At 36.4% G+C, this 27,721-nt stretch overlaps 1 protein-coding gene across 6 annotated transcripts; it reads left to right on the forward strand.

Moving 5' to 3' along the window:
• The first annotated feature begins 2,646 nt into the window (after window positions 1-2,646).
• Window positions 2,647-25,966, forward strand: LOC126757243 (uncharacterized). 6 transcript variants are annotated; one of them, XM_050470998.1, is made up of 8 exons: window positions 2,647-2,750; window positions 3,504-3,613; window positions 23,107-23,306; window positions 23,474-23,500; window positions 23,825-23,997; window positions 24,086-24,316; window positions 24,387-24,685; window positions 24,754-25,966. In XM_050470998.1, exons 2-8 carry the CDS (start codon window positions 3,526-3,528, stop codon window positions 25,008-25,010), a joined length of 1,275 nt encoding a protein of 424 aa, XP_050326955.1. In that variant the 5' UTR covers window positions 2,647-2,750; window positions 3,504-3,525; the 3' UTR covers window positions 25,011-25,966. The 6 variants fall into 6 exon arrangements, with proteins under 6 accessions (XP_050326955.1, XP_050326954.1, XP_050326953.1 ...); XM_050470997.1 differs by having other exon boundaries at window positions 2,669-2,902; window positions 24,387-24,682; XM_050470996.1 differs by having other exon boundaries at window positions 2,673-2,902; window positions 23,107-23,283; window positions 23,451-23,500.
• Window positions 25,967-27,721: the final 1,755 nt, after the last annotated feature.

Raw genomic sequence — 27,721 nt, forward strand, 5'->3', positions numbered from 1 at the left:
CGTGCGAAAACTAGTTTTCTGGGAAAAGCTGTTAAAAATAATCGTCAGTTTCTCGTTATCTCATTAATTGTTCTCCTTTTTTTTGACACCTAAGCCCCCTTTTCGTAGACCAGGTCACATATTTTCTTCGTATATCGAACCTTAACTAAGTGAAAGTGAAAACATACATACATACATACATCTCTTAGAAACCAGTTAGAAAATATATAACATAAAAAGTAATATTTTTTATTTTATTTTTTATATTATATTACGATTAGCGTGTTCAAAATTTATCGACTATGCTTTACTATTTACATAAGAAGAATTAATTGTTATTGTGTTCCTTGGTTATATGAATATTTCTACATTAGAACGTCCAGCGGTCGTGTGAAATTTACATTTTCATCAAAACGCGTTGCACGTGATGTACCGTTGTGTGTGCGCGCAAAATGTGCTGTATGGATGGCAAGGTGGTGAATCGCCGTTGTTTAGTAATGAGAGATTGGTGCTGCAACTTACCGCTGGACAATGTCTCATTACACAGTGATATATATGTATGTATGTATGTGCATACATGCCTACTTATACGGGCGATCGGAGCGTATCGAAAGCGGCACGCTGTAATTGGTGATGCATTTCTTAACTGCCGATGTTGACAGTTCTGTGCAATTTAGCGGGAATACATACATACATACATATGTACCTTCGATTCAACACCGTACTAAGCCTACATAAGTATTCATATTCCCGTTGTTAACCGCTTTTTTGTTGCCAATGCGCTTTATGCTTCATCTCATAATATCAAACGCTTAACCCAGGGCCGAGCATTAAAATGCAATGATCACACATTAGTGTAATAATTAATCAGTTATAATTAGCATTTTTTGCTACCATAAAATATTATTACACAAAATTGCAGATCGCTTTAATTTCAATATACTATTTATTTATTTCGTACTTGGGGTGTAGAAATGTTTTGTATGCGCGAGGAATGTCTACTAATGAACATTTGATGATTGGATAATATATAAGGTGTATTCCAAAGTAAACAGAACTTTTTGAATCTAGCGCCACCTGGTGGCGCCGTCTATATGTCGACTGGTGCGTTAGAATCTGTTATCTTCATCGATTGTCCAGTGAGAATTTCATGACATTTCATTGATTGGAAGTGAAGTTATTGCGTTTTAAGTGTCAGTATGTTTGTGTTATCGGTGCGAAAATGAGCTTAGAACAAAGAGCCAACATTAAATTTTGTTTTAAAATTGGTAAAACATATACCGAAACGTTTCAAATAATGAAAAAAGTTTGAATGAAATAAATTGATTTTTACGAAAAAACCATTTGTTCTGTTTTTTTAATGTCCTGTTTACTTTGGAACGCACCTTGTATGTTTGATTAACGTTAACGGCTCCAAAACTTACGTATAATTTACCAAGAATTACCATATAATTAGAATTACGGATTTTATTGTCCAAACTACACAAGCTAAGTAAACAATTACTGGCAGGAACCTTGCCCTAGATACCCCTATGGAACCAGAATCGGCAGAAACGGAATTGACAAAAAGAACTTCCATATAGCGGTATGGGTCGAAACTCTAAAAGCAAGATAAGTCTCATAGTAATCAGACCAGGATATGATACAAGTACGTTCCACTTATCTAGGTAAAAATCAGTGCCCACTTTATGCTCAATTCAATATCTCACAAAATATTGGACTGATGTGAAACAAATGCTCTTCAAAACATTTTAATGGTGCTCACCATATAATACAAGTATATACAAATTACGTGGACATATTTTGCTTTTTGAAAACTGCAAAATGATACGCTTGGAATATCGTTATTAGAAATTAAATAGAGATTAATAAAGGAACAAGCAAAAGTTGATTTTGAGCGTATAGTTAACGGCGCTGTCATAATGTTCACCTAATGAAACTCGGAATGTATAAAGTTATTCTATACTCGTATAAAACGGAGTGTTAGCAGCGCAAGCAGCATGCACCTCGGCTCTCAAGGCTATTCGAAAGAATGCCTTCCGTGTCGCCGTCAATGCTTGTAAATCGTGCTGGCAGCGCTGCATCGACGCAGAAGAAGCCTATTTTGAAAGTTTTTAAAGAATTGTAACGATTGGTTCAATAAATTTTTTTTATATCGACTCAGTGCTTTTACTTTCCGGACAAACCCTGTAGTCTAAAATAAATTTTTTTTAAAGTCCTTCTAAATGAAGAAACTTATACAGAAGGGAAAGGGTCTCTTATATGTAAATTAAGTCTTTCTAACAAATGCAAGTACCATACATTTTATTTAAAGAAAACGTCTAAGGATCAAAGTGTCATAATGATTGAGTAAATAATAGATGGTAATTGCAGATATTTTATTGCATATGATATTTAAAAGGACGATTGATTTGATACAAATATTTACTTAAAGTATCATACATACATACGTTTATTATTTTCCAAAAAAGTTTAGCAAACTTGTTAATAACAGAGCGAGTTTTCTCACGGGGTATTTTCGTATGGTTATGTATGTGATATGTGATGAATATGTATGGCTGTTGCATCTGTATGCCAACGTGTTTGCGATCTACAGAGCGGACCTGATAGTGTTGGTAGCTAGGCCTGGTAAACTTGTGTGCGGCTAGGACGGCGGCTTCGGTCAGTGAGCGCCGGTTCCGCGACTGAGTAGCTTGTGGCGCGAAACATTCAGTTTGCATTAAGCCAGAGAGCCGGTCGGACGCGTTTCTTAGTTTCTTCGGGACTTCAGTGTACGTGTGTTAGCATTACTTTTGTTTTTATTTGGCTTTACTATTCGGCTGTCTATTTAAGTGTTCGCATGTTTGTTAGCTCATCATCGTCGTAGTTTTAGGTGTGTGTGATCTCCAGCTGTCTACTGGTGCAATCCGCCTTATATGCCCGAGTGTGTTCCTTGTATTTCTTATTCGGATACAATTTAGTGGACGTAGTACAAACATTCGAACTAGAACTAAAGCATCAAATAGAAAACTCAATTCGCCTAATGTTTCGTAACATCCGCAGAGCCTTTGTTTCAAATTCTAATAGTCACGCAAAACTCACCTACATACTACTACAACTGCTATACGGTCATCAATAAGACTACTTTTGAATACATTATACGCATATTTATATGAATATATATATATATGTGTATGTTCTTAATAAATATTGACGTAATTCGGCAAAGGCTTTCGTATATGTTTGGTAGTTTCGATGGATATCCAGTGAGGCGTAGAGTGGTGAATTCAAAGTGTAATTACAGTTTATTTCTAAAACTTGTGATCGTTTCAAGGTTTCAGCACTACAGTACAAAAAATATTGCAAGCCCGGTGAATAATTAATGGCTGTGTGTAGTGAAAATAAAATATAATAGAATCCCCTCGCGAATATTCGGTTTCATTTAGCGAAGCTCTCGTTCACATATTTGTAAACCACATTTTCATATTTTCTTCTTTAATATAAGTAATTTCTTAATGACTAAAAAAATGGATTTCTGGTTACAGCGTTTTTAATTCCAACTATAAAATGATCGGCAATAGAGTATGGGGAGCTTTAAGTCTCGCCTGTTTCATTGGAGTAGCGATATCATCATGTGGACTGGCTCAAGCAAAAGGTGAGAAAACAAATTGACTCGAAGTAGCTTTTTAAGTGTATTTAATAGTGTTCCCTGTTTTCGTTCGTTACTAGTTTCTGTATTTAATTGTGGGGCTGTTATTATTATGCGTCGAACCGCAAGTGTTTAAATTTTCGTGATGTCCTTGTGTAAAATATACATATCTGGAAAAAAGAGTAAAAACAAAGCATTAGCGTAACATTCGAAAAAATCCAATTCTTATGTAAAATTTAAGAAATCTCTAATTGTACTATGTTAGAAATGATATTTGAATTTTATAAAATGAAATGTGTGGCATGGCTATAGATAACGCGACTGCTATGAATATCGGTTTTATCCAACTAATTTGAAGCGAAATGCAACAAAATACCAGTCTTTAAAACTATTAATAAAGAAATTAGATTTGATCACTATTAGAAAATATTCCGGCGTGCGGAAGAAACAACTTTGTGAAATAATAAATTTGGAATATTTTTTTTTATATATATGTATATCCTGTTTTGGTAGTATTATTCAGATAAAGTAGAAGGATACACAATCATGAAATTATCAAAAATAATTTTTTTTTTTTAATAATTTATCAAATCTTATTAAGAATATATGGGAAAAAGGTTTTTGAAAATGCCTTTTGAAACTTTTCATCGGAGTAAGTTGTGCAATAAAAATTATGGAATCTGTGTGTTTTGCTATGACAATGAAATTATTGCTGTTTTTACTCAAGTTTACAGCAACAATTTTTCCTAACTGGTTACTCTTCGTCTTTTAACATTTTGTGTGCGTCCAAACGCCCAGAAAGCAAATTTTAAAATAATTAGAAGGGAGGGAGCGGTAAAAATTTCCGAAACCCCTTATAATCACTCTCTTGCAGTACACCAAATTTAATTTCGTATTTCAGTTTGAAATACAGCCAGAATTTGCTCGCGAGAGCATGAGAAATATGCGACGTTGTCCGATTTGCAATGCCACTTCAACAACTTCATATATTCACATAAGATTTAAGGTGGAGTTGGCAGACGTAAAACTTGTTTCGCAGTCTACACACTGCACAAAGCCTCGTTACTTGAAAATTACTCGCTGGAAACTCGTAGATCTACTAATACGCTTACCGCACATTCAAATCCATATATAGAAACGCTTATTAATAATGTGCATATGCACACCATATACTCACACACACATACGTATATATACATATGTAAGGTGTGTGTAGCTGACACTCACATAACATACATACATATATAGATGTGCATATCTGCGATATCTGTATGCATTTGTACATTTGTGCTATTGTTGTTGTGCGCACTCCAACGCCACATGATGTCATAATTCACGCGAAAAGCAAAAACAGAAGAAGTGAAAAGCATTAAAGTAGTCTAAAAAAGCTGACCTCGTTATTTTCCTGGCTCTCTGCTGTCGCTGGCCTGATCGTTTAGTGGAATTGATTTACCACACTCAGGCGGAAAATGTATTGTACTTGCTCAAGTGTTGTATCATTATGTAAATAGCTTTCTCCGTTCACAAGTGTGGCCATACACACAACAACAAGTAACGCAATTTGGGTTGACATCGACGCGTGTAAGAACATTGACGAGCAGAAAATTTTCTCGTGGGCACAGCGAATCGGTAACATTACACTCCATTCAATTACACAAAATATTCACGCATACATACATACAAACACATATTTATATATTCGGTAGTATGTGGTTATAATATTGGTTTATGTTATGTCTGGCATTCAAGTTGGCGGCGAGCAAGGCAAAGTAAACAAAAGACTTAGGCGACGAACTTGACTGAAAAAGAACACCAACTAAACATACAGCGTGACAAGGCCTTGAGATGCCATATTTATACATATTCACTTAAATGCGCTGAGCAGCTCATTATGTCATAATTTCTACATACACAAATAATTGTTGCCTTTGTTGTGTTTACAAGTGCATACATCATGTCTCCAACATTTACAGATTAGAATGATTCAGCGTTGGACATCATAAACGAATAAACGCAATCAACAATGTGAAATCAAGTTGCTTATTGACACGTACCTACGCTAATTCATAAAGTTATATGTACAAAAGTGTACATAACGTTAGTGGAAGAGATCTCGCGAATTAATTAAAATCGCAAAGTTTGGTCTTTGCATGTGTGCGCGGTTGACAAAGTCACACAACGGATTATTTTGCCAAAGTATCTTAGAAATTACTTGCACGAGCACGCTTAACGCTACAACTACCTACTTAAGTAGACTACTCATCGACAGGTTGTGTGGGCGAACTTGTGCTGGCAAAGGTTGTTGTCTAAAGATAAATGCGGATAAAGCGAATTGAATTGCTTGAAAGTTATAATGACAACCGTGCTGAATGTGTGTTGGCGAAACCAGTCACAGCCAAGTCTGGAGCGAATGACTACAAGCCACAAGCCACCTTCATGTCCAATAATGATGATGACTTTGGGAAGTCGCAATGGGTGGGGAATTGTGTGTGATTGCGAAAGTAAATGGCCAGTACGTGCACAGTGGTCAAGTTGTGGAGGAATCCATGAAAAAGTATCAATTAGCCCAATATGTTTACCCTCAGTTCGAATATCCAACGTGACGAAATAGGGTATTCATTCGCAAGTGCATGATGTTGTTCGTTAGTAGTAAAATATTGAGGAGCATTTTGCGAATTAAGTTGGCTTTTACTTTAGCATGGTTTGGAATATACATATCTATAATATATGTAAAATCATATAGAATTTATTTTATTCAAGAGCATTTTTTCGAACACATTATGTACAAGGTGATTAGAGTGTTCTTATGACAACAAGTATGATGCTTCTCTTTTCTCGTATGAAAAATAAATTTTGTTCTTTCGAGTTTAAATTCCTTAGGGTTAATTATTAGTTATAAGGAACTTTTCGTACGAATTAACAAAGACTAAAATAACGAATTTCCTATGTTTTGTGAGTATATTTTCTTAACGATTACCGCATCCATTGGAAACAGATTTTTTAACGAAATCAGAAATGAATGTCGTCTTAGCTGTAATCCATTGTATTCAAGGTCATCTAAAGAATGTTTGTACGAAGTTTCATGGATTTAAAAACTAAAATTTTATATGAAATCTTACGAGTTATATAAACGCATAATGCTTAGACGGTAAAATTTTTAATCGACTTCTAGTGTTCACAGTCTCGTCACTTTCAATATTACTTTATAATTAAAGTGCACATTTTTGTTGCATATAATATTATATAATATAACACCTCATCTTCAACGAAGCGTGAGTGATTGTAAGAATATCCGACTTAATTCACAGCCTTGATTTACTAAACTATTGTGAATGAGATGGCAACTTTTTGTTTGTCACAGCATATCATTTAAGCTTAGTACGCAGCTCTCAAGAAACGTAAAAACTTCATATAAAAAAACGCTTAAGAAACGGTTAAGAAACTTTCCTGCGATAAATTTACTTGTGCTAGTACGCAGCTCTCAAGAAATCTAGTATTAATTTTTGATACTTTTTTCAGTAAAATGTGAATATGGCAAACCTGGTTTTGCGAAGAAACATCAAATCAACAATTGTTTCTTGAAGGAAATTCGAAGTAATCGTCAAATTCATCCTAAATTAGTTGAAATCATTGTTATTGAAATGTTGTCCATTTTGAAATGTTGTATAAAACCTACCAATCATCAACAACATTTCTTAAATCTCAATGAAAATATTTATGTTATAGCATTGACAGACGGCAGCGTTAAACCAGATTAATTGCATTTTTCGGGATTAATTCAGGAGTTACCACAGCTAACTCCGTTGCTGAATCCAAAAATAACTCTCAAAATTTTAGGGTGTTTGTGAGATTTTCGTTGGCAACATTGTTAAAAATGGCCAATTTTCATCTATTGTGAATGAAATACAAGCAACCCTGACAGCTGTTTATCAAATTCTCAATATAATATCAATAAAACTTCTATGTTATGATGCAGTGTTAAAAATAATGTGTTTATACTTATGTTTTTGTAATAAAAAATGGTTTGGTAAAAATTGGTCGGCTAACAACCGTAATGTTTATCTTCTATCAATTTTCATTGAAAATATTATAAAAAGGACAATGAGCTGTTTATGAGAGTTTCAAACTCGCATAGCTGCCGTCTGTCACCTACAAATTTGGATCTGATTAAGTGCGCAGTTAATCCGGATTAACGCTGCCGTTTGTCAAGGCTATTACCATACAAATACCCACATACATATTACGCACTAAGTTTGTTTTCTTTGTTTATTCTCTCTTGCTCTTCTAATGTAGATCATTCACAATGCGTAACCAGCTGTCAAAATTACTTGAGAAATAATGCATTTTTTTCTTGAGCAATTACTTGAGAGCTGCGTACCAACCTTTACTTAGAAAACCAACAACCCCCAACTGCAAGAAAATAATTCTCGAATTTTCGTTATAAATATTTTCTACTTTGTTGTTAAGTTCAGAGAAATACTATTCAAGTTTATATGTAGGTCTATGTTTGGGTTTCATTTATCACGTTCGCATTAGCCCATGGAAGAAATTTCACGCGAGTCCCAAAAAATACCAGTTAAACTTACTATCCGATTTTTGTGTTGCTGGGCTTTCAGAAATGTCATTGGACTTTTTGGACCATTTGTGACATATGGCATGTGATGAAACTTTAAGACAGGGTTTTGGTTTGTGTCGCGAACCCTGTTGAAAAAGTGTTTAAAAGCACGTAAGATCACCTGATCGTAAAGCTGAACATAATGGCTAAAACAAAGGAGCAAGGCTTTTGGAAATGGTTTCTTTACCGGAAACTTTAATTATTAACTATATATTATACTTCTTATTTATATAACCTATTTACAAAATTGTGCTACTGGAATGGTATTAGATCACTGAAAAAAAAAATAAAGCAAATTTAATTATCTTTAATTTTCAATATTACTCGTATTGGAAAGATTTAACATGAAATATATATGATATGATATATGAAAATAGTTTGTCTACAGCTGTTAATTATCTTGATATAGTATATACATTTAATTGCGATTTATTTAAGACTGGCTTTTCCCGCGGCTTCACTCGCATTGAATCCCTTGAATACTACACCGCGTTGGTGGTGGTCGTGGTTAACCCAATTTTGTCCGATTAACGATTTTGATGCATTTTCGTTTTGCTAGATTTTGAAATTCTCGACAAACAGTCATATCTGCCGAAATAATTTTTACAAGAAGCAAGTGAATTTCAATTTCATGAATTGAAATTTATTTCATCGAATGCAATTGCAACATCGACGGTAATTTTGCAAAAACGGCTTCCATTAGGACCTTATGCTAAGGTTTCATTCAAACAAATTCTAATCAGAAGTACTCTATATACTTGAACATTGTATGGCCTCAATACTGCCGAAAGCTAAACATTCTGCAACACAAACTTCAAAGAAGCCATATTTTCTGAAAAACCTTGTGTTCAGAAATAAAATTTGTAGTGGCATATTTTTCGTGCAACATACATACATATGTACGTGCATAAAAGTCGATCGACGCCCATACCGAAATAAGCATTAATTTTCTTTTTCTTTGCATGTTGTAGAGCAATCCCATAGCAGCCGATTTAATTAACGCTAAGCAAATCAACTCGAAGCATTCTAACGTACTCATGTGAGAATATCCAGTTGGTCCGAAACCTGATCAATCACCTAAAGCTTTCACTGGAAATAGAGTGACTGCGCCGTTATCGTGCTCCTTACAGCTGAACATTGGGCAGCTTTTCAACCCAACGCTGACACTGCTCTAGTGGTTTTGAGTTGTATCGTCTAATGTTTTTATTTTTTGATGCTTCGCTTCATTTTACTTTAGTTGCCAGAAGGCATGTGTAATTGAGAGGCGGTGATGTGATTGTCTCAAAGAACTTAACGCGTACTTATGTGAGAATGCACGTACGTACCTGACTTAAGGAGTGCTTCGGTCGTGCTAATCAAATTAAAAAAAAATCAAAAAAAAAGCAATAAGAACGAAAAACTACACCGAAGAAATTTTTGAATCCGCACTTTCTACAGAGCAATCAACATACCTAACCGTGTCTAGCCGCAGGCAAGGCATCTTACATCTTTCCTACTTTCTTCACACCGAACGAGTAAAGCGATCAAAATAACTGCATATACATATGGACATACATGTTAAATGTTGGAATATTTGAGTCTTTAACTTAACCGAGCCATTCGGCACAGCACACGCGATTGGTTTTTAGCGCACCATTTTCATCACCAATTTTTTCCGACATAAATAAGGTACATGCGTACAATATATTTCTGTATCTAGCATGGTGCTGTCAGCTACACGGCAAATTTGGGCTTGGGAAATATTTTATGGCTCGCTCTTAGCTGCTAAAAACTCTTTATCTTAGAAAACTATAAAAACGCTGACGATATTTAGAGATCTTTTTAAACAAAAATTTATGAAAATAGCAATCACTAAATTATAGGATAATTCATTAAATAGGTACACTTAGCATTAACGCTCCAGATTAATAAAGTTTGCTTAATCGTATACTAAAATAACGGCAGTGTATATATTTTACTATGCACAAAACAAAAATCTAGGGTATTTTTAACGATTACTTGCCGCTTTCATCATAACTCTTGTGAATGCAATTACAAATTGCTTTATTTTCTACTCATTAGGTAGGTAAAATTGTGCTCTTTGCGCAGAGCAGATGCTCGGTTGTTTATTTAGTTTGTAGGAAAATTATTTTCAACTTTGTCTTCATCATTTTCTACCAAGTGAGGTTTCCTTAGCTGTCTGGAAACACAGCAAAAAAGTAGAACCACATAGAATATTTCTGACAGGTCTCTATAACTTCAGAAGGGGAACTGATTTATAATTCGGCACATGGTACTTTCGAATAATGTAGGAACTGAAATATTGATTTCTTTGTGGTAAGACTGACGTTAAAAATCGTTTTCTAATGTTCAGCATGCATGATCAAGTTCCATGAAATAAAATAGAAACAGAAATAGAAAAATACAAATTTAAGTATGAAAAGAGCCTAAAACCTGCAGATGAATGTACACATATGTACATACCAATATACTTAGCATACATAATTAGCGCATAGTTAAATTAAATTGGGAAGACCCAAGTTGAAGTTTACTCTCCTATGTAATTTACATAATTGTATACCACACCCATATACTTAGCATACAATTCCTATATACTTAGCATACAATAATTAGCGCATAGTTAAATTAAATTGGGAAGAAACAAGTTGAAGTTTGCTCTCCTACATATTTTACTACTCTTCTCCCCTGAATTTACCTAATAATTGTATACAATTTAATGGACACACCCATATATGTACATACATACCTACATATGTACATGCAATGTTACCGCAAGAGTGCATTTCAAAAACGAATTCGTTGTCTTTTTTTACCATTATACAATCTTTCAATCCCTTATTATCGTATTTCAGGTGAATCCCTTATTTTTAGTGGGCATGACAAAAACAATATTAACAAAATCCCACAAATACAATATATATGTATGTATGTGTGTCCGTAGCTTGTCTTTTATACTCCGGGATTGCCATTCTAGTGATGCAATCTGACAACTCGCAACTTGTCGTAAAGTTTGACATTTTTGATTTATGCATATACCCAGAACGTGTTTTTGTGTTGTTTACGGTAATTTAAAATACTACTTCTAAGAGGTCAACGTTTTTCGACACCTCAAAAGGCTTCGACAATAGGTTCAACCGCATGCAAAGGTATGTATATGGATCTTAAGGCAGAATATTTTGAAAACCAATAAAGCGATTTTCGATGATTAATATTTATTTATGTTCTCTAAGCCCGAAATATAAAAAAGCTAAATACTTAGTATGTACGGAAGTAATATACTGCCATGATCGTCTTCGTGGTGGTAGTGTTAACCCAAATTTAGTCTAATGAACGCCTTCAATGAATTTTTGTTTTGTTAGATTTGGGAACTTTTTGACAAACACCCACATCATCCAAAACAAACAAAATATTTGAAAAATCGATGGTGATTTTGCCGAACAGGCTTCCGTTAGGACCATCTGCGCCAATTTTCATGCCCTTCTGTGCTGTGGTTGGCACGTTCTACGGACACATAACAAAATAGTGTTTCATTTTTAAATAGTATAAAATTATTATTTTTTTTTTAAAGGCAGAATCTTCCAAGACGTCGTCATTTTTTCGGACGAAATGCACTGTTCGATGCGCAGGCACAGGCATCCAGACTTGCGGAAAAATGTGCATACGAGCTAAAGCATTAACTCCATGATAATTTATTGTGTACGGCTCACATAACTGCCGTTAGGCGTGACATCGTGCGACATTTACTTAGCCATTAGGCTCGTCAGCCACGCCTTTCAGGCCTATCTCTCGTTCATACTTCTGCTATTGCTCCGTTGCCACTCTTTCCATCTAAGTTCTTCCAGAACTATCGCAGACTTAATCTTCACTCGATCTCGCACTCGCACATTATGTTATCTGACAACACTCATTGCGCTCTTAGCTTCTCCAAATTTTCTCTCTAATGTGCGGGTTGCGAGTTTTCTCCGATATTGTTGCATAAGCAACAATTTGTTCGATCATAATGGGCGTATTTGTTGTTATATTCTCTAATGCAACCGTGCCCTGAGAAAAATTATGTCAAGTTGAAGTCCGCTTTCCCATGTTTCCTCTCTACCCACGCCTGCACGCTTTCAATAAGCCTTTGGGTCAATCTTTCCTTCGTTGCTGCGTCCTATCGTTTCTGTCCTTTGCTTAAGCATTTTACCTTTCGTCTTTCCGCTCTCCAACCGCTAGTGGTCTCCTTTTTCTTTTGGATCTGTCGTAAACTCTTTTGATTTCCATTACCATGTGCTATGATCCCAGCTGCCTCATGAGCTACTGTGTGAAATACGCAAATGACTGTGAACCAAATTACCGATTTCGCTTTCTTGACGTACTTGTATGTACAAGTATGTCTGCTTCAGGTTTTTGTACAGCATGTTGAAGCTCATTACTTGATCATCGATTTCGTCTGATTACATAAGTTCTGAATTTGATTCAGTTCTTTTGCTACCACTGTTACCTCGGTAGTGAAAGGCATAACACTCCGTCGTAAAATACATTTCACAAGAGTGGACTAAGCATAGAACCCTGTGGTACTCCACCCGTAACCGCATATTTTCTGGGTCCATCATCAGTATTTTACAGTAACAGTTGTTCTGACAGGTAGCTGAATAAAATCTTTTCCATGTGAGCCGGTTTTACCTTACGTTTCAGGGCGCTTATTATACATGGTGCATTCCAAAGTTAACAGCACCTTTCCAATCTAGCGCTCCCTGGTGGCGCCATCTATATGTCGACTGGTGCGTTAGAATCTGCTATTTTTATCGATTATCCAGTGAGAATTTCATGACATTTCATTAATTGGAAGTGAAGTTATTGCGTTTTAAGTGTCAGTATGTTTGTGTTATCGGTGCGAAAATGAGCTTCGAACAAAGAGCCAACATTAAATTTTGTTTTAAAATTGGTAAAACTTTTACCGAAACGTTTCAATTGATGAAACAAGTTTATGGCGATGATTGCCTATCTTGTAGCAGAGACACGAGTGGTTTCAACGTTTTCAAAGTGGTCGTGAGGACATACTAAATGACGATCAACATGTGGGCCAATCAAAATCCATGATCAACGGAGATTCCATCGAAACTGTGCGTGACTTCATCAAAAATCAGCCGAAATCATCATTGAAATTCATGGAAATGGAATTGAACATCTCCAAAACATCGATTTATCGCATTTTGACCGAAAGGTGTGTGCACTGTTTGTTCCGCACAAATTGACTGACGACCAAAAATTGCTCAGAATTCAACATTCGAAGGACGATTATTTGAAAATCACAAAATCACACTTTAACCATTATCCACTCCCCATATTCTCCTGATATGGCACCGTGCGATTTCTTCCTTTTCGGAAAAATGCATTTGCCCATGAAAGGAAAGCGTTATGCAGACGTAGAGGCCATTCAAAAGGCTTGCACCAGCATACTGGCGGCCATACCGGCCAACGATCTAAAACACTCGTTCGACATGCTTTTGACCGTGCAAAAAGCTGTATTGAAGCAGAAGGAGACTATTTTGAATAAAATAAATTGATTTTGCCGAAAAACCAAAAACATTTGCTCTGTTTCTTTTTAAGTCCTGTTTACTTTGGAACCCACCTTGTATGAGGCCAATAAGCCGAGCTAAGTGCATTTTAAACATTCGAATGCTATTACTGCGCAGTACTCCGCTGTGCCACACATCCGACTGCTTCCTTCGATTACCTTATTAACAATATCAGCCTTTTATTGCAGCCTATTGGTAGGCTTCCACTTCCGAAATCCGTATTGGTTATCGGAGAGACCCTGGTAATTTTCTTCTAAGTGCGATTCTCATCCAGCATGCAAAACGGTCGATAAAAGCAATGCTCGCCGGTTAGTTTATTTGCCTTCTATAACAAAATAAGTCGTTGTTTTTTCCAAATTTCCGGGAACACACTTTTTCTAAGGCTTTGAGTACACAATTCTGTGAATGGCCTCGCATTGTGATTGATGGCAGTCTTTAAGACATTATTTGGAATGTCATCTAGGCCTGATGTTATAGCATTACCAGATCTCTGTGCCGCTAAAATCATATTCATAGTCTTTGACTACTGTAGTTTCTCTGGTGGCTGCCCTAAGAGTTTCCTGTTGCTTAGGGTAGGTCGGAGTTTGCCCTTTGCCGCCTTTGAGGTTTGATAATACCAGTTTATACGCATCGCCTCACAGTTATCCGTCAATTTTTCCGCAGAGCTCTTTGAAGCAACAGCATTTACTCTTTTAAATCCCCTTTTTGAGGTCATTGCGTTTCATTTTATAGCATTCGCCCAGTTCTATATGATCCGTTGATTCCCGATTCCATTGGCTTTTTTGTAGACTAAATTTTTTCTTCTCCTCATAGAAGCGTCGCATGCTTTGCTTATGTGTCTTACCAGTATCTCCACTTGCCGATCTCCATCTTCCACACAACTCATATTACCGTCTATCAAGTGTTTGAAAATATCTTCGTCTAATTTTTCGACCTTCGACCTTCGTTCTCCTTCGATTTTTGGTGGCTGGGTGCCTATTTCAAGTATAATAGCCAGATGGTCAACTCACTGTAGAGGTTCTGCCAGCTTGTTGTCCCTAAAAAAAAGTGTAAAAGAGTTTTCCCAATAGCGGCTTGTCTTGAAAAACTTTTCCTTCACAAGCCCATAAAGCAGCATTATTCTTGTAATCGGAGATCCAATTCCCGTCGCTTATAATTTTGTATTATTCACTGAGGGGAGCCACAACTACTTTCTGTTCGTATATCGTCTTGTGAAGGAGCTTTTTTCAGCGTCGCAGTGATTCAAAATAATTGAAGCAAATTAGCATTTGACTCTATATTTTTGCAATTGGTACAGAGAACATTTCCTACCTATTTAATGGTCGACGTTATCCCTGACCTTTACCCTTACGTACGCTACATGACGGTTTCTTTATCGCATGACTACGTAAAATGTGTGTTTTTTCGACACTTGAAGCAACACTGGCTTCTATCGTCGGGGTTAATGCATGCTTCCGCAAGGTGTTCGTAACCGAGACACCTGAAACAACTCCTTAGGTTTCTTTTCGCCCTTATTCTGCACACTACCCAGTCTATTTTGATTTATGTGCTTCGAGAAACGTCCTTGCCTCCACCACCTCCGGTATGCTCATACTTGAGTATGTATCAAACTGGTTCAGCTCCTTTATTTGAGTATAGTCTCGGCCATGTCCTCTTTACTAGTGATTTCACCACGATCTCGTATTTGTAACATTGCTTCAGGGTTTAGTGTTTTATCTGTGCTTGGCTTCCCAAAACTTTCCTCGAAATCACCCGTGGTGTTCTTTTGGAACTCCATTAGCTCTTCTTCGGTGGCTTGCGTTTTTCCCCCAATTTCTGCAATGTGTCATCTTTCCTGACTGTCCTTAAACTGCCGGTTCTCTCAATGATTATGGCATCGGGACGAGGGGGCGGTTTGTGCGGAATCTTCTTCTGTGGCTTGCGTTTAATCGATTGTACCGCTTTCATCAAAGGCGTGGTATCGCTCAGCGCTGACGACCTCGATCTCACTGGTTTTTCAATATAAATGGTCTTCACTGAGGACCTGCCCAAATTTGGTGCGCGTTTAAAAGGGTATATTTCCGCAATTGGCGACCGCTGGGTAGGTATTATCTCTTGCACCCTGCTATTAACATCACTCAGTGTTTTGGATTTTTTTTTATTTTGATCATCATGCTCATGCTTGATGAGGAGGACACGTATTTCCATGAGGTGCTGTCGATTCGCCACAGTCACAGCAGCTTCAGTGGATCTGCTAGCTTTTATACCGCATCCTCACACCTGCCGCTAATCGTCGGGGATTGCTTATTCGTTCTTACTTATTTCGAAACTGACCTTCTACTTCTAGCTGTTCAGCTATCCACGTATTTCGCAAATCCACATTACATTCAAAAATATCAGACATACTTACTATTTTAGCATAATATAATATACGGTTTCCTGTAAAACCTTAAAAGACTATGAAAGAGTCAGTGGCGTAGCTACAATTTCGGGCGCCCGGGGCCAAGGATTTTCTGCCGCCCCCCTTTATCTACCTACCTACAAGTTTCAGGAGGTGGTTCAAACAAAAGTGAATTTTTACAAAATACCTTCGATATTAAGTATATAAAATTTAGGAACTAGAAGCCACGCAAATTCTGAAGTTCCAAAATTCTCACAATACGGTTTTTGAGGAAATTGATTGATTTACAAAGCATCTTATTAAAAGCCATAGAAAAAACCCATTTTCGCCCTATATCTTGTACACTTTTGACACAATTTGCAGGGATTTTTGCCCGAATTGGAGTTTTTAAATACCATTTTGCCGCCCCCAAGACGTTGCGAGCAAACTCGTCGATCAATTTATATTTGCTTGGTAGAAATCGCCAGAAAAAATTGTCGCGTCGTGAACAAACGAACAGCTATCAAACATTAATTGACATATGGAAATCAAACTTCACATGAACATAGAAAAATAGTGTACCAATCTAAGAAAAAATATTTTTAGGGATTCGGTTTGCGCGCGCGGATCAGTCCAAGTTAAATCTGTGGAGCCGCCACTGCCTACGAAGAAGAGAACCAAACGAGTTGCGTGTATGAGTTCATTATGTACGAAGCGAAAAAGGATCTTCACCAGCCGGAGATCCAAATACTAGTTGCAATGGACACAGAAATCACGTTTTTATGTTATAACTCCAATGTTTTGGAGGTTTAGGTGTTGACTCAAAGTGTAGTCAGCTAATAATGCGCACATACTCACTTTCGCTGCCAAGCAAAGAGGAGAGAAGTGTGAGTAAAAGTTGGTGGTACGCATAAGAGCAAACCGAACATTCGGTGCAATGAATGTGTTAAAGAACAAACAACCGCTAATTAAATAAGATACATACATATGTATGCACAATTTATGCACGTGTGTACGTAGTATGCTTCTTCATAGCGGTACATATTTCCAACATGAAACGCCGCGGTAGTCATTTTACTATACATTACATAATTCTGAGGAATGGCAAGAAAATGCAAAGAGTAATAACCGATTTGCGGAAAACAGAGTGAACGCGTGCGCCGCCAGATTTCCCGAGTGAAGATACGAGTTATCTCATTTATTTGTTTGTATACAATTTCCATTCTAAGGTCTTACGAGCACCGGCAACATGATACGGTACATAATGTTTGGATATATGGTACACAAGTGCATGGGAAAACGCTATTAATGGAGATGGCAACTAATGGAGAAGTGATGTGAGTCTATTTGTACATTAATACATACATATGCATGTACATGCATACATATGTATGTATGTGTAATCAAAAGATGGGAAACTTAAGTTTTGCAGTAAGCCACTAATTTTTAACATATGTTCATATACATATACATATACATATGTACATACATGTATTTATATGAATATAATAATAGTATATTAACAAAAATGATTGCTCGTATCTCATGATTGTACCAGGCAACCTGAAAAATTCGGATAGTTTTAAATAATTTTGGCCAAAATTTAATTTCACTTTTTAGGTTTACCGATTTTGATTTGACGATTTTTTTCCTTTGACTATGCTCGGGAGGTCAGTACAAATTGATATGATCAGATCCGTAAAATATGAAGTACTACTGTGCCCAAAAAATAAGGTGACATTCGAATTTAAACTGCGCGCGTCGAAGGATTTGGAGAATTATTTTTTTTAGGTTGGTAGTACTGTCAGTCACATTTCTGTCAAATTTCATGTCAAAATATTCATTAGTGTTTGAGATACGTGTCGTTTTGTGAGCTGCTAAAAGTGAGTTTTTCGTTTTTTGCCATGTCGAAATTTGTTGAGCAAAGAATTTGCATTAAATTTTGTTTACGGAATCAATTTTCTGCTGCGGATACGTTGAGGATGATGCAAAAAGCCTTTGGTGATGAGGCTATGTCTAAAAAAATGTTTACAAGTGGTATAGTGAGTTCCAAGCCGGCCGTGAACGTGTCGAAGACGAAGAGCGTCCAGGGCGACCATCAGCCTCAACCGACGAAGCTCACGTTTAACAAATCTAAGATTTGGTGTTGATAAACCGTCGATTAACAATTAGAGACCTTGCTGATGAAGTTGGAATATCGAAAGGCTCAGCCAATACCATTTTAAAGGATGTTTTGGGCCTCAAGCGCGTCAAATCTCGACTGGTACCGAAAACATTGAATTTTTTGGAAAAAAGGCGTCGCGTTGAAGTGTGTGAAACGATGCTTTCCGACTACCAGGGTGTCATGAAATGCATTATAACTGGCGATGAGGCTTGGATCTATGCTTACGACCCCGAAACAACCGATCAATCGAGCGAATATCGTGCCAAAAGAGAGCCGAGACCAAAAAAATCGCGCCAAAGTCGCTCAAAAATCAAGGTCATGTTGACTGTTTTCTTCGATTATCGTGGTGTTGTGCATTATGAATTCCTTCCAACCGGTCAAACAGTCAACAAGGAATATTATTTGAACGTTATGCGTCGTTTGCGTAACGCTATCCGCCTAAAAAGGCCGGAATTGTGGAAAGACAATTCTTGGTTTTTACACCACGATAATGCACCATCTCATACTGCCCTCGTAATTCGTGATCATTTCGCCAAAAACTCAACCCATATCGTTCCGCAACCACCGTATTCACCTGATCTGGCGCCGTGCGACTTCTGGCTGTTCACCAAGCTCAAAAGACCGCTCCGGGGAAGACGGAACTGAAGGCCATCCCGGAAAGTGACTACAACCAGTGTTTCGAAGATTGGAAAATCCGTTGGCATAAGTGCATTGCATCGGGAGGGGATTACTTTGAAGGGGATGAAATTGATTTGGAAGAATAAATAAAGAATTTTCAAAATAAATACAATGTCACCTTATTTTTTGGGCACATTATGTTGGCCATCGTCGTGTATGCATTGCACTGTCTTAATAAAACAACATTTCCTTCTTGAAAAACGGCCGTTGATGCGTCTTCTCTTTTCAAGGAGTAATTTGCAAAATATCGCTTTTTAATAAAAATGTGGTGAGGAAAACGGTTTTCAATAGTCTTTAAACGAATATAATAAGTTCACCTCAGACTTAGTTATAGATATGTGTATATTAAGCTTTATACGTGTTTTTTCAAAACTGCTTTTACCAATTGGCGAAAAAAATAACTTTGGCAATTTTTTTCCGAAAGGCTTCAAATTTTGCGGTTATCTTTAAAATTGGGGTTTGCGTAGAAGTACGTAGGGAAATTTTATTAATAAATTTGATTTAAGTTTCTGTTAAAATTTAAAGGAATCTATATTTTCAAATTTCCCCACGTTCTTCTCTGGGTATTCTCATATAGATTAACGACGATTTTTATTTTTACCAAGACGACAATTGTGGATGCTAAATGTCTTGCTGGTGTGCTTAAAAAGACGACCAAAGACACTTCACACGCTTTGTTTATTATAGTCAACAAAATTAACCGAAAAAAATAAATTTTCATCAGCTTGAGGTTCAAAATTGTTTGTTAGTACTGTGAGCAAATGATTATATCACGAAAAAATTAATGAATCTGCACATGATTTTATATCCACTACGGTTGCCATACTCCTCAAGGTAGTCGAGAAAAAGCACTCAAAAACATAGACGTTATGGCATACCTGTAGACTAGTTCTAAGATTAATATATTTAACATTTTTCTATAAACTTTTCTAGACGTATAGCTGAGAGATTCACATTGTTATTAATTTTTATACTCTTGCAACCAGTTGCTACAGAGTATAGTTTTGTTCACCTAACGGTTGTACGTATCACCCAAAACTACTTTGGTATGCGGGTTGCTTGGTACAAAAAGAATACGAGTTCGTAGATGGGCGTCACTCCCCATATAACCCCGGCCACTCCCCATATAACGGTAGAGACATTAAATTTTACCTTCAACTAAATTTAATACGTGGCGTTCTTCTCTTATTCCTATATCACAGTGCGAAAATGTGCGAAATCGGACTACAACCGTGCCTACTTCCCATATAACACAAAGTTAAATTTCACTTGATTCTTTCAATTTCCAATACACAAATCAAGAAGTAGTTTAATAGAACGGGATACAATTTTGCGGTAATAATTCCTTCAAAGTATGCCACCTTATAACCAAAAATTGTCCAAATCCAACCAAAACTGATCAAGCCCCTAGGTACCGAATACGTGTATCCATAGTTGACTTTTGACCGAAAATATCGTTCAATGTTGAGATATACAATTGAAATTCAGACAGAATCCTTTCCTGATAATAGTAATTCTGTGTATCAAAAATGGATTGAATTGGGTCAATACTTTCCTGAGCCCCATATACCTAATATAAAGATTTTCGAACTTACAGGTGACTTTATGCTGGATATGTCGACCAATTTTTGAGTTAACGCAATGAAAATTACAGAACATATTTACTCATAACAGTATATCGTTGTTCTTAAAAGAGATAACTTAAGAGAAAAGTTGACCTAGCCCCCATATAACTATTACCAGGATTTTCGAACATTCACTTGAATTTGTTCCAGGGAACATTTTTTGAGTATGTTAATAGTATGTCGGATGCGCAAAAATAGATAATATCGGGTCGATGCTACTCCCCATTTCCATATTCTACACATAATTTCGTTTTTCTAAAAAATCTTATGCCAAATATGTCGGTCAGTGTATGAATTATATATAGAATATGTATATATATAAAAATTGCTTGGATTCCTATCCTCTGGTTGATATTTTACACCTCAAGATGTTGCCATGGCCTTGATTCCGCCAAGTTGCAAGAGTATAAAATGTTCGGCTGCACCCGAACTTAGCCCTTCCTTACTTATTTACAAATATTTTCAAGATTTTAAATTGACAAAAATTCCTTGGATCGGGATAACACGTTTGCATTCATCCCGAAAAATATTAAAAATGCACTTTCTTTATAAGCAAGCAATGCCCTGCAAAAAATGCTACAAGGGATGGAGTTTTTGTAGAATATTTTTTTACTGAGTTTTAAAATTCAAAAGAAAAAACAAATTTGCCGTAAAATAGTCAAAACAAAAGTATTGTTGTTTTTTGAATAGCATTAAATTTCCGACAAAACAATATTTTTTGAAGTACGAATCCCTTTTTCTCTTTAAGGATTACTCGCACAATATTTAGAAGGGTGTGAACGGCAAAGCTAAGTAAAGTAAATGTTTTAATTCGCGAAAAGTTCTCTATTCTCTTATGAGTCGCATTCGATTTAGATCCACCAGCTCACTATCTTATTCTTGGAACTTTTCAAGAGTCCATAGAGCGAAGCGATGTCGCTTGAGAAGGTGGAGTGACTTCAGTTCTTGCACAAGCTGTATTTTGTACGTTTTCAATTTAAGATCTCGATGTAAAATGGGCCATGCGTCAGTCTGAGTTCCTGCGAACGGCGCCGAAAAGATCACCACGGTCTTCGTGTACACTCTCAGCTACGGCTGCTGTATTTTCTTTACTTCGTGCTGGTCGCGGTCTATTTGTTCGAATATTATCCAATAATAAATGCTGGGTCTCAAGATGAGTGATGGTGTTGCGATAATGTTGAGCGTGACGAAGTGCGAGAAACACATTCTTTACAGAACGTGAATTTTCGTAATAAAGTTGAATGATTTGTAAACGTTACTACACTGAATAAAAATAACATGACTGCTGGACACTACTCACGCGTGATCTGCCAAAAAAGGCTATTGAAAAAAGTACCTCTACTTGGATCACCAGTTATTTCAAAAACTCTCGTAATACTAATTGTCCGTCTATGTAAAAAATTTATTGTATGTTTGTATGAATGGTATGTGCATAAGCACATGCTTCGTAAGACTAAATAAAATTGCACTTTCTCATACACAGTGAAACCTCCAAGTAAAAAGTCATTCAAAGATTGGTACTTAACCATTATAATACGACCTATCTTCACACATACATAGATAACATTTATTACATATTCATATTTAAGTATGTTCACATAGATGGTGTGGTATGTATGAACGTGGATACAGCTATTATATGCATGCAACGCTAGGCGAACCTAATCCGTAATAAGTCAAGAATATGTTGTAACAGTAAAAGCTCTGTTAGCCGGGTAACTGCATTTCTGCTTCCGAATTTTATGCTAAGATATAATATGATTTGCGTTTGCTTCATATTGTGACTTCAAATACGATATGCATCGCTTGAGCGAGCGTGTGTGCAGCTAACTTCAAGTCGGTGATTAATGATGCAGTGTACAACAAGTATGATTTATGACGATCGAGTAAAGATGAGCACTAACATTGATGTTTGAACACTTGTAGGTATAAGTACATACATATACATATTTCGAGCAATGCGTAACCAAACGCAAAACTTCACACATGAGATTTGTTTTACAAAAGTAAACGAACAGTAGCTGGATAAAACGTTCGGAAGTAATGATATACCCGACATACATACATACTGTATTGTGTGAAGAAAAACAGACCACCCAAGGAAAACAAAATAATTAATAATCACAAAACTTTCAGTTCGACATATGTACATATTTTATTGGGCGGCATGTTTTTGTTTTTTCTTTACAACAACCAAACTATTTCAATATTTATATTTATATTCTAATCATTAAGTTTGTATGTCAGCTATATGCTATATTTGTCCGATGTTGGCGATTCCGACAAATGCGCACTTTTTTTTGCAGAGAAAAGGATGTATGACAAATTTCCGAGCGATATCTCAAAAACTGAGACACTAGTTCGCGTATATACAGACGGATAGACGGGCATGTCTAAATCAACATATATTTTTTATAGAGTTTCTGACTTTTCCTACTTTTTCTTATAAAATCACTTTCATAATAACACTATTATACTTATTTTGCATTTTGTTTTCTAGTTGCTCACAAAATACACTGCACAGAGAACCAGATGCAAGTCGAAATACAAATACCTGAAGCGAACAAAGAGGATTCTGACAAACAACCGCAAATATATTTGGAGGGCCTGAAAGATTACCCAAACGAACGTTGTCAGCCCCAAATTAGTGAGTTGCACGCTGTGTTTCGGCTTTCCCTTACCGACTTTTACGAATGTGGCGTCACCAACTAAAATTTGGATGGTTAATCAATTACACTGCACAGAGAACCAGATGCAAACATACAAATACAAGTCGAACAAAGAGGGATTCTGACAAACAACCGCAATATATTTGGAGGGCCATAAAGTTGCACGCTGTGACAATTACCGACTTTTACGAATGTGGAGTCACCCGGATGGTTAATCAATTGACGGTAATAAAAATTAATATATCTGTATACATTATATATAAATACCTTAGGGGGGTTAGAATTCATGGATATGCATTTTGCTATATGGTACGTGGAAATTCTCATTACTAAAGTAGACAGTCCAGATTAACCATGTTCAATCACTTTCGAAATTCTGTGGATTAGTAAATAAGTGACAATCAGATTGGTTGAGCTTTTTACAAAAGTTTGTCTGTGTTGTGTTGTAAGTAACACAGAGTAAAAGCATTATTAATATATTTATTTTTTGTTATGTTATTTATAATGCATGCACGTATGTATGAATGTCACATTCTATATATTTCATAGGGCAAGAAAGTATACTATCACAAGATACTGATAGAATCCGCAGAGGGCAAAGAAGTAGTAAGTGTGAAATGCATCACAACAGAGCCATTTTACAATGTGCTTATGCTGAATGCTACCAAACATCATGGCGTTGTGAGACGCGACGTTCTACCGGCTGGGTTCCAAGAGCCAGAGTAAGTTTTCTTTTTCGAATGATACATATGTATGTATGTATGTATGTCACTTAATTTGAATTCTGTTTCTATTTTTGTCAACCAAAAGGGACTTGGAGATTACAACATCTCTTACCGAGCGCGCTCCAGAACCGCGACTATCAATAGGCGTTAATCAGAATGGCAAAAAGGTCACTGGCGATCTTACCGTTACGCCTGGCACCCCATTGACGATGGAAATAAATTTGGACCGCGATTCAGCGCAGGTTTATGGCTTGGGTGTGAATTATCTGGAAGTGACCGATACGCGACAACTCTCTGAAACAATTGTATTTAAAGGGTAACATATATTTTACTGCTATATTGAAGCCCTGTATGGAAGTAATAAAAAATATAAATTGAACTTTTAGTTGCACGGTTGATCCATATCTATTCGAAAACTTTAATACCATCGATGGGGACACTTTGTCAGCAAAATTCAAAGCGTTTAAGTTTCCAGACTCATCGTACGTTCAGTTCCGGGCCACAGTCAATGTATGTCTAGACAAATGCCTTGGAACTCAGTGCTCGAACGGACAAATCGGTTATGGACGCAGAAGGCGCGATACAACTGAGGTTTTAGCTCAGGGCTTGATGGATACAAACAAGGTCTACGAAATATCACTGGCTATGTTCATAAAAATAAATGATATTGAAGGCGTCAATCGTAGTGAGTTTATAGCAGGGTAGCAGAGAGAACCGGGTAATCTTCGAATAATCAATTATTTCTATTTTCAGATGAAGTATTGCAATTAGAGGAGAAGCTGAGGGAATTGAAATTGGCCAATCAGAGATTAGCGCGTAATAGCCGCGTTAACTTCGGCGAGTCGCTAAAGGCCTTCGATCAGCCCCTATTGTCCGTGCCTGCCTTTGTGGTCGATGAGAGGGAGCTTAGTCAAGCACAACGCAGCGTCAGTAATGATGCTTCTAGCAGATCATTGGGTTGGGCCTCTCTTCTCTTTGGACTTTGGGTACTTGTTTGTAAATGTATGTAAAGGAGATTACGCCACCCAACTCAACCACAATTACTTGTTTATTAAAAATGCGATAGCTTTGAAGAACTCTATCCCTAATAAAATAATAAGTAGTGCATACATGTGAACTTAATATAAATAGAAAAGAAAGTCGGAGCGGAAACATAGTGAGATATCTGATGAATATATGCAACAGGAATAAAAAAGGAAATCAGGTACATCAGAATAGAGGAGTGTACATACATATGTATGTATGTATGTATGTACGTAGGTGTGTATAATACCATATGGTTTACATACATATCCATATATGTACATGTATGCAGGCGTGTGTAATTATTACAGTTAGAAATTACATATAAACTGCCATCATTTACAGTTATTTACCACGAATATTACGAAAGAATATTAATAAAAGCAATGAATTCTAATTATAAAATATAAATGTAAGCGAATAGTTTCTTGCAACTGAAAACACACATACATACATATGTATGTATGTATATCGGTTGAAATTTTAGAATTCTAATTCTAAGCTCTAAGTAAAATTTAGTCGCACGTCTCGTAAAAATCATGTTCTCATCCATAAGAAAGTGGCAGCAGTTTTTACTGCTCAAATATTATCTTCTAACGAGGCATCCCTAAATAGAGCGGCCACTTTACGTCGAATTCTCATCTAAATTCTAAATTTATTAATAATATGTACTTTCATTTATTTGTACAAGCATTAACATCGCGCGTCAAGAAATTTTTGAGAAAAATTACAAAAATTACTTAAGGCGTTGCCAATATCGAATTTCTAACCCTCCGCTTTGCCGCTGCGTTTATCTAATTTTTGAGAGTAATCTTTCGCTGCCGCTTTAATTTAGGGACGGCAGTAAGTCACTACTAGTCTACTAAGATAAAAGTTGTATGTAAGTTAATTGAATATTAATATTAATATGTAATAATAAAGAAATATAAATACTAACAACCCACTTGCAGTTATTCAGTATTCATTATCTGTGGATCCAGATTTTTTGCATTATAAATCATCTTCCACCTTATGTCTATGACATAGTACATACATATGTATATACTATATTAGATTGTCGGCATTGATCAAGAATTTTCGGCTTACAAAATGTTCATATTCCAAACGCAAAATAACTTTGTTTACTACAAATTACTTCAATTATTTTACTGCTTAAAAGAAGGAAGTACTTATGTGTTTCAATTAGATGACAGTGTTTGAAATGATATTGACACGTATTAGTTGTTTGAATCTATTGCAGAACGCCATTCAAAAACATTAAAAATAAGACTGCTTTTCTGATTTGACTTTTTTCCTGTGTACATGTAGACAGAATGTTTTCATTGACTAATTACTGTTTGAATATAAAAAAAATTAGAAGTCACATATTATACCTATGGCTTTTACTATACCAAGACTCAGCATCAGTGTTAGTGTGAGCTTTCATCCTTTAGTTTCAGTGCTAGTTATTTCAATGTATTGGAGTTTCGCTCGCCGCAGCATAAAATATGTATGCACCTATTTCTGTAGATCGATTCCAGATCGTATGCAAAAATTAATAATTGGTTCCTATCTTTAAACTCGTGAAAAACAAGTAATATGTAAAAAAGCTATGTTGTTAACAAAAAATATTAGGTTAACAGAATGAGGTGTACATAAGTCAGAAGCATGAAATTTCAAATACGAAATTGAGGAAGCGGTGTTAAAATTGAACTATATGACACCGACCCCTATCAACCCCCCCCCGCCCCTATAGGTAAAATTCTATTCCTCAGGAATGACTACCCATTTTACCCAAATTTTGTTCATAACATAATACAGATTACATCTGGCTAGAATAAGGAAAACTTCTCATATAACACAAATTAATCCAGATGAATTTATTCTTTCCCTTAGCAGAATATATGAAAATATCATCTCACGTCAAAAATTGTAAGAATTGGACCATAACTTCACTACGTCCCAGATACAAAATATGTGAAGTCCAGTGTTGTCGGTAAACCACTTGATGGTGCTTCCTCTTAGCAGTAGGTACAGCGTGGAATCATTCCATTCCGCCTTACTGCTGAGAGTAACTTTAAACTTCCTAGTGAAGTTTACTATTTTGGTAATGGTGCTAGTTGGAAAAAGTATATTTCATCACTTAAATTTTTCATCTGCTCGGACGAGATTACCTTCTCTCTGCTAAACCCTTCTGCTGTCTTTTGAAGCATTGGATCTTTGGCTGCTTGATTGATTATTATGTGTAGCTTCGATAGTTGAAGTCCTACCGAAGTTTGCGATACTTTTGAGACCGCTACGACCGCTACCGTTCGAAAAGTAATAATCGGGTTTACGATAATTGTGTATATCTACCTGATAATCCTTGGGTTGCAGGCTCAGGATTTACCGGCAAGTCGATTGCACACCATGAGTGTTTTTAAAGCCTTGATTATGGTTAGACCCATACGCTGCTTCCACCGAAGAGTTGAATCCAGCATGAGATCTAGCTATTTGACCATATTAGTCATTACCAACTCACTGTTTTCAAGGGATAGATTTCTGAGGCCTGGCAAAGACCTTCGTCTCGTGAATGGTGGTTTTTAAGGGGTTAATGTTCAAATCAACACCACTGGACCACCTCTTTGTCACGCCTAGTCCTCTTTGCACGATATCAAAAAAAGGGTCTACGAATTCTGGCTAAACTGACAATATCATCCGCATATCCCTGACAGTGAAT

The sequence above is a fragment of the Bactrocera neohumeralis genome, chromosome 4 (genome assembly GCF_024586455.1).
Source record: "Bactrocera neohumeralis isolate Rockhampton chromosome 4, APGP_CSIRO_Bneo_wtdbg2-racon-allhic-juicebox.fasta_v2, whole genome shotgun sequence".
In the NCBI taxonomy this organism is placed as follows: Eukaryota; Metazoa; Arthropoda; class Insecta; order Diptera; family Tephritidae; genus Bactrocera; species Bactrocera neohumeralis.